This window comes from Meles meles, chromosome 13, assembly GCF_922984935.1.
Source record: "Meles meles chromosome 13, mMelMel3.1 paternal haplotype, whole genome shotgun sequence".
Lineage (NCBI taxonomy): Eukaryota > Metazoa > Chordata > Mammalia > Carnivora > Mustelidae > Meles > Meles meles.
In genome coordinates, this window is record NC_060078.1 from 11,561,262 (window position 1) to 11,573,144 (window position 11,883).

The 11,883-nt window shown below is 51.2% G+C and overlaps 1 protein-coding gene across 1 annotated transcript in view; it reads left to right on the forward strand.

Moving 5' to 3' along the window:
* LIPA (lipase A, lysosomal acid type) overlaps nt 1-11,883 on the forward strand; it is a 31,936-nt gene that overhangs the window by 10,223 nt on the left and 9,830 nt on the right. Inside the window, exons 4-5 of the mRNA XM_046027635.1 lie at nt 9,423-9,621; nt 10,704-10,813. Coding sequence (XP_045883591.1) covers nt 9,423-9,621; nt 10,704-10,813 — 309 coding nt within the window. The remainder of the gene's footprint in view (nt 1-9,422; nt 9,622-10,703; nt 10,814-11,883) is intronic.

The window sequence follows — 11,883 nt, forward strand, 5'->3', positions numbered from 1 at the left end:
CTCCAAAAGGGAATTGAAATTCGGAAATTCATCCTTAATAAGGAAGTGGTTCTCTTTTCACGTGCTCAGCCTTATTCCAGAAAGTCATGGGATGTTAGCAGCACTAGAAGGATCGCAATGCCCCGTGTGAGCCAGGGTTCAGAGAGTTTGCATTTTTAACATACCTCCTTGTGCATTCCAAGGTAGAATCCTTGGGTTCTGGAGCCTGTGTGTAAATGAACAGCCTCGTTTTACTGGGTGGGAGAGAAAGAAGTTGGCTTTAAGGCAAAGAATAGTAGCCCAGCCAGTCTAACCCCACAGACGGTGTTCTTTGGACTAGAGGATGCGACCTTATGTAACAAGTATTGAGCAAGTTGATCCCATGATAATTCGATTTTTATTTTATTTAGGTAAAACAAGGAAGTGCATACTGTCTTGCCTAAAATAGAACAGTGACTACAACAAGGCAGACTTCTTGCCTAACTGGGACATGCATTGTTCACAAAGAAATTGTCAAATCATCTACCGTGGGTTATTTGGATCGTATTGTGTATGTACATACATACATACGTGCACATATGATACATACGATGTCTGATAGGATCTGTGGTAGGTTTCTGATGGCCTCATGAGTGAAATGGTGTTCTGGGACATGAGTAATCATCTTCAGGCAGCTTGAACTTCACCTTGCAAAGACGCCCCAAAGACCGTTTGCCCCTTGAGCTTTTTAGGTCATAACTGAAAATTCACAGTCTGGCTTGTGAATTAGATCTTTGGATAGAAAGGCCATTGACTTGTATTCTCCTTTGATTGTTTCAGGATTCTGATTATTTCTGGATTTTCTGTTCTTCTCTTCTATGCAGTTCCTGAAGGAACCATCTCTCTGAGTAAATACTGTGTTCCAACAGACTGCCCAGAGCCCTGGGTGGGCTGAGATGTAATTCCTTGCCTCCCAGCAACACTGGCCAGATGTAGGGTCATTACTGGGTGCTCTGGCTTGCGGACTCTGACCACCTGAACTTGCATGTAGCTGTGCTTGGCTCTGATGGCTCGCCAGGTAGTAGACTCTGTTCAGACCTTTGCCTCCCGGAGCGGCAAGAGCCAGTGAGACCTCCACCTGTCTCCTCCCGTGTGCAGGTTGGGGCAGGAGCAGAGAGTCAGGCTAGAAGGGGAGAGAGTGTCCTCTTAGCACCCTGCTCTCCTGCACCCTCCCTGTCTTCCTCCTGGTTAACTGGTCTTACCTACCAGTTCTCGATCCCCACCCTCCTCAGCCTCCTGGTCACTTCTTCAGGGAGCACTCCCTGCCACTCGTTCTCGTGGCTCCCTGGGTGTGTCCTTCCCAGCACCGAGGGCAGGAAGACCTTGGGTCAAGACAGATTATGTAGGTGGCAGTGTGCGTGATTTCCACCTTTACTAGACTGGAAGCTCTTTGAGGCCGAAGCGGCTTCTGATGTTTGATCATCACTCCAGCCAAGGCTTCCGTGTCTCCTAGCGCTCCTCTGGGGCCAGGCCCTCCTGGGACGCGGCGGAGCAGGGCATCCATGGCCAAGCCGTGCTGGTGGAGGACTCGATCATGCTAGCTCAGAGCCAGCCACAGGCACGCGGGTGGGGGGGGGGATCCCGCACTGGGCGTGGAATCTGAGGCCGGACCCCTTGTGTGTGTGTGCAGACGGTGAGGGACCCTGTCGGCATCCCCGGCCTGGGGTTTAAGTTCCCGCTCTACTACGGTAACCAGGTGTGTGACCTTGGCAGTTTACTTGGTTAACCTCTTCATCTACTAACCGGGAAGAATAACACTTATTTCATAGGGCCCTGTGAAAATTAGCTGAAATAAGGCCCATAAAACACTTGTGTGGTACACCTGAAGCTCTAGTTTCTGTTTTTAATGGAAAAAAAAAAATCTGCCAGCCGTCTCCTTTGTCTGCTTCCTCAGTAGCGAGCACCCCCGACAGGGCAGGTGTGATCGTGGAATGTTTATGTCCCCCCTAAATTCCTGTGTTGAACCCTAACACCCCATGTGGTGGTGTTCGGAGGTGGGGCCTCTGGGAAGTGACTCTGGGTGAATAGGATTCGTGCTCTTCTAGGAAAGAGACCCCAGGGAGCTCCCCTGCCCCTTCCGTGAAGACACAGTGAAAAGACAACTGTCTGTGAGCCAGGGTGGGGGTCCCCAGAAGACACCAGATCAGCCAGAGCCTCCATCTTGGACTTGGCAGCCTCCGGAAGCATGGATAGAATTTCTCTTGTTCCGAAGCCGTGTAGCCTGTGGTTTTCTGTCGTAGCAGCCCAAATGCGTGGATGTGGAATGTAGTCTGCACTGTAAGAAAAGGAGAAAGACGTCTGCGTCAGGATTTGTGGGCTGCGCACAGACGGCGCTGAAGGAGGAGGGAGCGAGAGAGAAGTGACTGTGTCTGGGGTCCCCGTGTGTGGCCACTGCCTCGTGGCGCACGTGCGTCTCTGGGCGCCGCCATTCCTTCCGCTCACGGCGCGTTCGGATGTAGAGCTGGCTAATCCCCGGCATCTGGCCAACGGTGAGGCTGCGTGAACACAAGGTACCACAGCGCGAAGCCCCCCAGAGGCAGGCGGTGGCCGTGGCGAGGGAGAGGCAGAGCCCAAAGGCGGCTTTGTGTGCACCTGGATTTGGTTCCGGGCACCACAGCGTGCCGGCCGTGTGCGCGCTGGGGTGAGAACTTCTCTCTGGGCCTCGGGGTCTCCATCTGTCAGGCGGGGGCAGTGGGTCAGAGGCCCGGTGCCCTCTGAGTACACAGTAGGCTAATAAGGCGGCACCCCGCAGAGCGTGGTGTATGTGGGGTGCGCTTTCTTTCTTGGCTTCACCGATCCTTCACGATGGCATTAATTCCACAGAGTTTCCCTGAGCCAGCAGCACGTGCCGGACTCCGCATGGGGTGCTGGGGACGCTGCTGGGGCTCGCTTGGCCCAGATCTCCAGCCTCACGTTGTTCTGTGACCACAGAGGCTGTGGCTGGTGGTGGGGAGGTCACGGTGGTTCTGCAGCCTGCCCTGAGATCCGAGCATGGTCGTGTCCCCTCCTGCAGAGGGTCGCCCCTCTTCAGCAAGGCGACCTCGGAATGTGAGCGATCAGGCTTTCTAAGCACTTCCTGGGGAGGGGCCTTGGTGGGGAAGTGCGTTCACACACACCTCTATCCCCGTTACAGATGAGGAAACCAGGGCTATAGGGCATGGTGAGCTTGCTGGTGCTAAGGCAGCGGGCTTAGGGCGGGGCTTCTACCCACGCGGCCCTGGGGACGCTGGTGGTGCTCCAATAAAGCCACCGTGTGGGAGGTGCCCTGTGTAGGTAACCTGTGCATTGGCTTCTGCCGTGGAAATTCCTGGCAATACCTGCTTTGGAGAAGAGCTCCTCCTCCTCATTCTCTCCAGTGACTCTAAGCGTTATGACCAAGGCTACTATTATGACTACTATTTGCTGATCGTTCTTGTGGCTGTGTTTGGAGGCCGAAGCCTCAAACCAGCATTAAGGGCAGGAATTCACTCTGTCGTCCCTTGCTTTGGATAAACTGTAAGGTCTACTCTTCATAATCCTGGAGAAGGAGCTCTGGAACGACCTCCAGGAGCCTGTCCCATGTCAGCCAGGGATCTCCGGGTCTGGCCTCTCTCTGGCCATTTAGACAGTGTGTTCTCGGGGCCTGGCTGGTGGAGCTGAGGGTGGCCGTGCTCCCCTTTGGATGAAGCCGCCTTGAACCCAGCTGTGCGTGGGCTGCCTCGGAAGAGCTGACGGAGCCTGCTGAGAATACATCCTTGCCGGCTCTGCCCCTGGAGTTCCTGGTCCCCCAGGTCGGGAGCTGGGCCAGAAACGTGTATGGTGTTGAAGAGCTCCCGGTGATTCTGACAGGCAGCCCGTTCTAGGGAAGGGTGCTTGGCTTGCTTTGAAGTGGCCGGAGTCAAACAGAATACTTGTAAGCACACCTCTTTCCCCTACCACGTTATTCTTTAATGACACGGGTGTTTTCTGGAGTAGTGGTTAAAGCGGGGACTTTGGAATGAGAAGAGCTTGGGTGAGTATGTAGGTCACTTCAGCGCCTGCTCCCTGCAGGCATCGGTTCCCTTCTGGGTAGCACACGGGTGGGTGTTTGCATCTCTGCTGTGACAGCATAATCCACGTGGAACGCAGCACCAGATCCGTGATCGAGAGCCGTTGTGACAAATACTGGTAATTGCTGAAATTAACCCGATGCCAGAAGGCCGGCTGCGGTCTAGCGCGAGTAGTGGGGAAAGTTCAGAAGGTTCCGGTGACCTGAATCCTACCTCAGGGATGTTTGGCGCCGGCCCCAAACTTTGGGCTTGTGCACGGTTGGGGGCCGACTTCGCTGGGTCTGAAGCTTGCTCCAATTGTCCAGTCCTGTGGATGGTTGCAGGGCTCTGAAACCAGGGGCGATTCTTACCGTGCATTTGTCCGTGCCACACGGCAGTGTGTGTGCGCTGTAAGCATATTCTCGTGGCCCCTCTGTCTCTAACCTGTCGCGGCACAGGAGCAGGAGTAGGGGCAGTCCTTAGGTGACTCGTAGCCTACCTTCTAGGTGATTCTGGAAGGTTTTAGGTCATGCAGCCTCCTTCCAAAGCAGCAAGGAGCCCGGCCTCTCTTCCTTAGGCTCGAAGACATACTCCCACCTGTCTGTTCTGGTTGAGGGTTGCTGGCTGTCTGGAGATTCCTTAGCTATACTGCGGCTCAAAACACCACAGCTCTATTGTCTTACAGTTCTGGAGGTTGGAGGTCCTAAGACAAAGACGCTGGTAGGGCTGCATTCCCTCTGGAGGTTCTAGGGGAAAATCTGTTTTCTTGCTTTTCCCAGCATCCCGAAGCTGCCCATATGCCTTGGCTTCTGGCCCCATGCCCCACCTTCAAAGCCAGCAGCAAAGCATCTTCCACCAGTCTCTCTCTCTCTCTCTCTCTCTCTCGCCCTCTCTCGCTCTCTCTGGCTCTCCTGGCTCCCACTTAGAAGGACCCTTGCTAATCCAGGCCCGCCAGCTAATCCAGGGTGCTCGTTCCATCTCACAATCTTTAATCACGTCTGCAAAACCCCTTTTATGATGTAAGCTGATACAGTCACAGGTTCTGGGAATTAGGACGTGGACACCTCTGGGGGTCCAGTGTTTAGCCCACCATCCAGCTGTTTGGTGATAATGCATGCAAGGTGCTTGGCATGGCACCTAACACAGTCTGCACTTAGTATGCTCCTGCTGTAACCATGATTATGTTATCCTGGCTAAGGGATGCCCTTGATTGTATCTTTCTTCACAGTGCTTGTGTTCTGATAATATTTTCTGACCTTTGTGTATTTATTATGATTATGAGCGACTGTTATTTGTTGACCTTTACTGTGTATCAGCTGTGGCACGATTCCTGCTTTGGAAAGTAGCACTTAGACTTTAAGAGGTTGAGTAAATTTTGCAAGAGTTCACAACTAGTGAGAACCGAGGTTTGTTTCATGCCAACACCGTGACCTTGGTGACCTCATTTTGCTGTCCCTGTGCTTCTTGCACTCAGCTGATTTCACCCCGTTGAAGCACAGGGGACGCCTGTCCACACAGCGCCCTGGCGGAGAAGGCCAGGGCCTTGGGACGCAGGAGGGCCTTTCCCACGCACAGTCTACTTCCTCCTGCGAGACTGTGGGCTCAGCACATCTGTTTTCAGAGCCTGAAATCCCCTCCTCGCTTCCACCCATATTTGGACCAAGTCACGCAGCACACTCCTCACACCGGCTCTGTGCTGTTGAGGTGACCTTTGGCCCTCTCTGGGCTGATGGGCTTCTAGGCCCTTCCCTCAGCCCCTGGCTCTCCCAGAGCTAGTCTTGGACCAACAGGCCAGCTCGGGGCACAGCCAAGGAGCCGGCCCTTGTCCCATTTGTGTGTTTGTCACTCAGACGAAGCAGGCCGCAGGTGCTGGAGTGTGTGGCCTGGGCCAGGGCTTGGGCACCCTCCCTGAGCCGGGGAGGCTGGCTACCGCGTCTCTGTCTCCTTCTCTGTGCCTCCATCCACCCGAGATTACTTTCTTCTGAGCACCCAGTCCAGCTGCCTCCCAGATGAGTTTCCCTCTTCAGCCTGTCGTTCTCTAGGGGCCTCTGTATGCTACAGAATGACTTCTCTCTTGGTAACCTTCTTTTTATGGCAAAGCGGTGAAGAGCATGGACCCTGGCATCAGACATCCCCGGTTCGAATCCCGTCTCTCCCTTTTAGCAGCTCTCGCTCAACCTTGGGTAGAGTACTTGACTTCTCTCGGCCACTGTGCCCTGTTCTGATTTCGGCGTGGTCCTGAGAGCCTACGAGTGCACAGTAGTGGCGAGTTACTCCTTCAGTCTGCTTCTGTCAGCAAGGTGAGAAGAAGTGCAATGTAACTAATTCACTGAAAGACGCGGATGGAGGTAGGACTGAGACTCCCAAAGAGAAACTTCTTTTCCAGCAAGTGCTTAAGTCCTTGCCTGGTAGCAGGAAGGGAAGGAATGACGTGATACCTTCCTTTCTTTCCCCTGGTGGGAGCAGGTGAGGGAAGCCGCAGGTGTGTGGGCAGGCCTGTTTGCAGGGCCCTGTCTTCTCTGGGTGTCCTTCTGCAGTCGCCAATCGTCAGAGGGAAGGCACTAGCGTTCTCGCACCACTTTGCCACCCCAGGCCGGGTTTTGTTAATGTTTTGTCTGTCTGATGGAATCATGGCTGCTGGAAGCCCGTGGAGCACTTTGGTTCTAGAAGGAAAAGAAGCTGGCCCAGACTGGAAGGGTGTGGTCTGCACAGGGTTTCTCATGTCTCCAGGTCAGACAAGGTCCTGATCTTTACCAGTGGTCCCCGACCCCGCCTGGTATCCAGCTGCTGCAGGGGGCTGTCGGTGTGTGCTCTCGGGTCCCATCTGGCTGCGCCCTGGGCAGCCTGTTGTCCCGAATGTGGCCAGAGGGTTGCCTTGATCGGCCTGTCTTGCTGGTCTTTTTTTTTTTTTTTTTTTTTTTTTTTTAAAGATTTATTTATTTATTTGACAGACAGAGATCACAAGTAGGCAGAGAGGGAGGCAGAGAGAGAGAGGAGGAAGCAGGCTCCCTGCTGAGCAGAGAGCCTGATGTGGGGTCGATCCCAGGACCCTGGGATCATGACCTGAACTGAAGGCAGATGCTTTAACCCACTGAGCCACATAGGCGCCCTGTGTCTTGCTGGTCTTTGGAGACCAAGTCTTATCCCTCCTGGCACGGCCCCAAAGCACCTTTGAGGAGAGACAGTGTCTTACGGCGCTGAGGGGGTTCTGAACACCACCGTGGGGCTTCTGGGTGCCCTTCCCATGGCGGTGCCCAGTTACCCTGAGCCGTCATGCCTCTAGTCACTGTCCCCACAGGACAGCCCTGCTGAGGAGCCCCCGTTCCTTAAAACACATCTCGTGAACTACAACGTCCTGGCGAATTAATCTCAGTCTCTGTTACTGCATCATTGAAGTGTCCTTGAACTTTCTATGATGACTCTTATCCCCCCACTGGAGTACGGTCTTGGCCGAGCCGGCTTCAGATGCCGTGGGTCCCACCGGGCCTCGTCTGAGGAAATTTCTCCCCAGGTGATCCTGGTCACGTAGCACCAGAATGAGTACTGAAGACCACGGTGTGCTCGCCAAGCTGCCCCAGTCTTGATCGATTTTGCTCTCTGTTCTCTCTCCCCTGGGGGAAGGTGGCAGATGCGCCCCGACCACGCCTGGGGCTGCTGGGTGTCATTACAAAGTCACGAGTCGTTTGGACCTTTGCCTGGCAGGCTGTCCTGCTGCTCTACAGACGCGGGGAGCAGCGTCCACACGGCATGACTGTGGGGTGGTGTTCACGCTGTAAAGTGTTTGGACGGGGCCTCCTGGGGTTGTGGGGAGAGCCCACATGCTTCAGAGGGACAGTCCCTTGAAAAGCAATCCATTGGTTACCAAATCCACTGTAGGACGTAAACAGGAGGAAGCATGGGTCGGTTCAGTTCCCATCTGTCCGGATGGATCTTTCTTCCCATTTCTCCGTGGTATTTCTACACCCTTTCTTGATTGTCCACCTCATCGCCATCCAGCTGTTGTCTAGAGTAGTCTGTTGCTTTTGCTTTGCTTTTTTTCCCCTTCCGGGATGAGTTATGAACTTTTCTGGGATGCCACAGGCCTTGTTGTAGGTGGCTGAATTACTGCAGTGAATTATTTGACCACTCAGCAGTCAGCTTCCCCGGCCCCCAGCGTCTCCCTGTCCTAACTAAAGGGCAGAGGGCAAAGGGATCACACACTTGTGATCTGTGTGTCTGTTCCTTCATTACCTCATTTATTTCTGTTGACAGTTATTGATGGAAAGGAGACTCAGCTGGCCGGGTGAAGATAACGAGCTAATGTTTATTGAGCTCTTACTGTGTATCAGGCACTTGGCTAAGAACTTTTCGCGTCGTATCTCCTAGCTCATTACTCCTTATAAAGTGCGCACGACATTTCCCTGCTACAGGGGATGACGTCAGTTTCGGGGGGTGTTGAAGTGTTTTGCACACGTCCAAAGTTGGAGAGGACAGGTTCAAACCAGGTGTGTCTTTCTCTAACTCTCATGGTCAGTCTAACATGACTGACAGGGAATTGTCACAGGGAATTCCGTGACAGGGAATTGTTTTCCTCCTGTGTTTGTTCTGGGCCATGTCCCCAGTTCTGGAAAGGCTTGGCGCATAGTTGGTGTTTAGTAAATGCTTGTTTAACAAATGACTAAATGGTCTTAACATGATGTAAACAGCCAGAGGTCATGTCTCTGGCCTCTGGTCAATCAAGAGTCTCTGGCTCCTCTTTGTTTTTCTATTATATCACTGTATAGGTGGTAGAAAAATAAAAAATAAATAAAAGAATGTATATGTAAATAAAAGAATATGTGTATATGTATTTATGAATTTGTATGTATCTTCTCTTAAAAGATTTTTTTTATTGAGAGAGCGAATGAGAGAGTGAGCATGAGTTGGGGGGAGGGACAGAGGGACAGGGAGAAGCAGACTCTTGGCTGAGCAGGGAGCCGGTGGCGAGACTGACTCCAGGACCCGGGGATCATGACCTGAGCTGAAGGCAGATGCTCACCCAACTGAGCCACCCAAGTGCCCCTGTATATAATCTTTTCCTGCCTTTTGATTTATTTCGTTAGGATACGCGGTAAGAAATGTAATTACTGGAGCAAATAAATTATAGAAACATTTCATCAGGTCTTAAGAATATAGTAACAATTTTCTATGGTTAAGTCAATGCGTCTGGTTACTAGTTATGCAGAATGGTCTGTTTTTGCTACTACTTTGCCAGCACTGTTTAGAAAGATACTCTTGACCAATGTTATATGGGAGTACATTGCTACCTCGACATTTTGATTTGTTTTTATCTCATTATGTGCTTTGCAATCTTTGTGAATTATCTGCTCAGCAAGATCTCACTTACAGTGAGGTGCTGCAAACATGACTGTTTTCCAGGTCTGAAGCCAGTGGTGTTCCTGCAGCATGGCTTTCTGGCAGACTCTAGTAACTGGATCACAAACCTGCCCAGCAGCAGCCTGGGCTTCATTCTGGCAGACGCCGGTTTTGACGTGTGGATGGGGAACAGCAGAGGGAACACCTGGTCTCGGAAACACAAGACTCTTTCGGCTTCCCAGGATGAATTCTGGGCTTTCAGGTACGTTTGAATTGGTGATGACCAGGTCTGTTTCCTTAGCACGCTTAACACAGACACATCTGGGGTGGGGGGCAGATCCACGGGCAACTCAAGATTGTAGGAGAGGAGAAGCTGATGGCTTGCTGAAGGTTTTAAACTTGGTGAGAAATTTAGTAAATCACGGTCAGGTAAATTATCAGGAAATAATTGCATTTTAAGAATCAGATTCATTTATGGATTTTTAGTTATTTTGGCATTCCAGGTCGTGTGGGACTGTCTGGGTAAATCGTGTCCTAGAACCTTCTTCCTTCCTCCATCAACACGCACTGTTTCCAGAAATTGTCCTCTCCTCTCTGTTGCTTCTGGCTCTGCCTGTTACTTCCTGCTTGACCTTGCACTTGTCGCACATGCCCTCTGTGTGTCAGTATTCTTTTTTGTAAAATGGGGCAAATAAACACCTATCTCATGAGGTCAGTCGGAGAATCAGAAGCAAGGGTGCAGGGTGCAGGGAGAGAGCCTGGCGCGTTGCACGCGGTGGTAGCAGTCTGCTCGCGTGTCCCCGATGACAAGCAGCCTCCGTGCGCGGGTCCAGGGCGGGTCTTGGTCCCTGCTATTAGAGAAGGTCGGAACTGTGAACTCCTTCAGGTTTGTTTCCGAACCGTAAAGCCACAGCTTCCCTAAGGACAGGGTATGCAAGAACAGGAGCTTTTCCCACAGGCATGTGCGACGACGTGTGTGTTGTCCCACCATTTATAATAGTGAAGAGTCTGAAACTACCAAGTCCCGTCAGCACTGACCGGACAGACGGAGTGCTGAGTATTTTCACAACGAATGGCCAGTGGCCACACAACAGTGTGGGTGTAGCCTACCGTTGGACCTCACTTATGGAAAAGTTCAAGAATGGGTAAAACTAACTGAAGCTTTTAAAGATGAGGATGGTGGTGAGGGGTCTGCACTATCCTGTTAATGTCTCCTGTGCTCAGTGCTGCGTTTCCCCGCTGGGCTCTTCTTTCGGGCACTTGTCCCACCGCACCCTTCCCGTTTGTGTACGGTTGTGTTTGCGTGTGACGTCTTAATGAAAGCCTTCCTTTTGTGGATTCCAGTTATGATGAAATGGCAAATTATGACCTACCAGCTTCAATTAACTTCATTCTGAACAAAACTGGCCAAGACCAAGTGTATTATGTGGGTCACTCTCAAGGCACCACGATAGGTACGTACGTAATAAAGACTAGAGTTCGACCGAATGTGTTAGTACGGAGTCTGCATCTGTTCTTAGAAGTGGAATGTGAAAAAATAATGTTAGTTCGCATAGAGGTGTTTGTTGTTTGTTTTGATGCTGAGCAGAAAGGGAAGGGCAGGGAATTTGGGGTAATATTTCACATTCTCTGGAAATTCAGACTTTCTGTATCAATGGCTGGATGAGGTGTATAGTTCTCTTGACACAGAAGGAATTGATGGGAGCCACAACCTAGTATGAATTTTCCTGGTTTATCTGTGGGGACGTGAGAGGCTAGAAAACAAGGGGGTTCTAAGTGCAGAGACTTTTAAACAGAAAATAAGAAAATATACTAACTCTCAAGGGGAATCAGACTAACTGCAAACATGCCATGTTATGCTTCATTTCTAAATGGTTGCTAAAAGTCATATGCATTTTTTATTTATACTGATTATAAAAGGAAAGTGTGTTCATTGTATACAAAAATAAAAAAAAAATTGGGGGCGCCTGGGTGGCTCAGTTGGCTAGGCGTCAGGCTCAGCTCAGGTCTTGATCTCAGGGTCGTGAATTCAAGCCCCGTGTTGGGCTCCATGCTCGGTGTGGTGCCTACTTAAAAAAATTTTTCAGCAAAGTTTAAAGAAAATAAAAATTACCTGTAATTCTAGCAAATAGGAGTTCCACTGATTAGGCCTAGGGACCTGTCCCATAATTTATTTAATTGCTTCTTTTAGTATGTGCTATGATTAGTATCTGTGTTTCTATCACACAACCTCCATACATTCCTAAAAGCACAATCAGTCAGTGAAAGGTAGGTGTGCTCTCAAGAGTTGTAACATGTTTGGTTCAATGTCCACAGCCCCACTGCCTCGGAACACTTAGCGGGTTTGAGAGGCTACAGACAGAAGGCAACACCCATGGGTGTACCTTCCTTATGAGTGGAGTTAAGCATTTCTCTTCATTTGTAATCCTTGTCCCATGACTTGTCTACTTGTGGCCTTTGCCCCACTGCGTTCTACAGGACACTCTGGGGCCAAGTTCAAGGCAAGGAGTGACCCAAGAGGAAG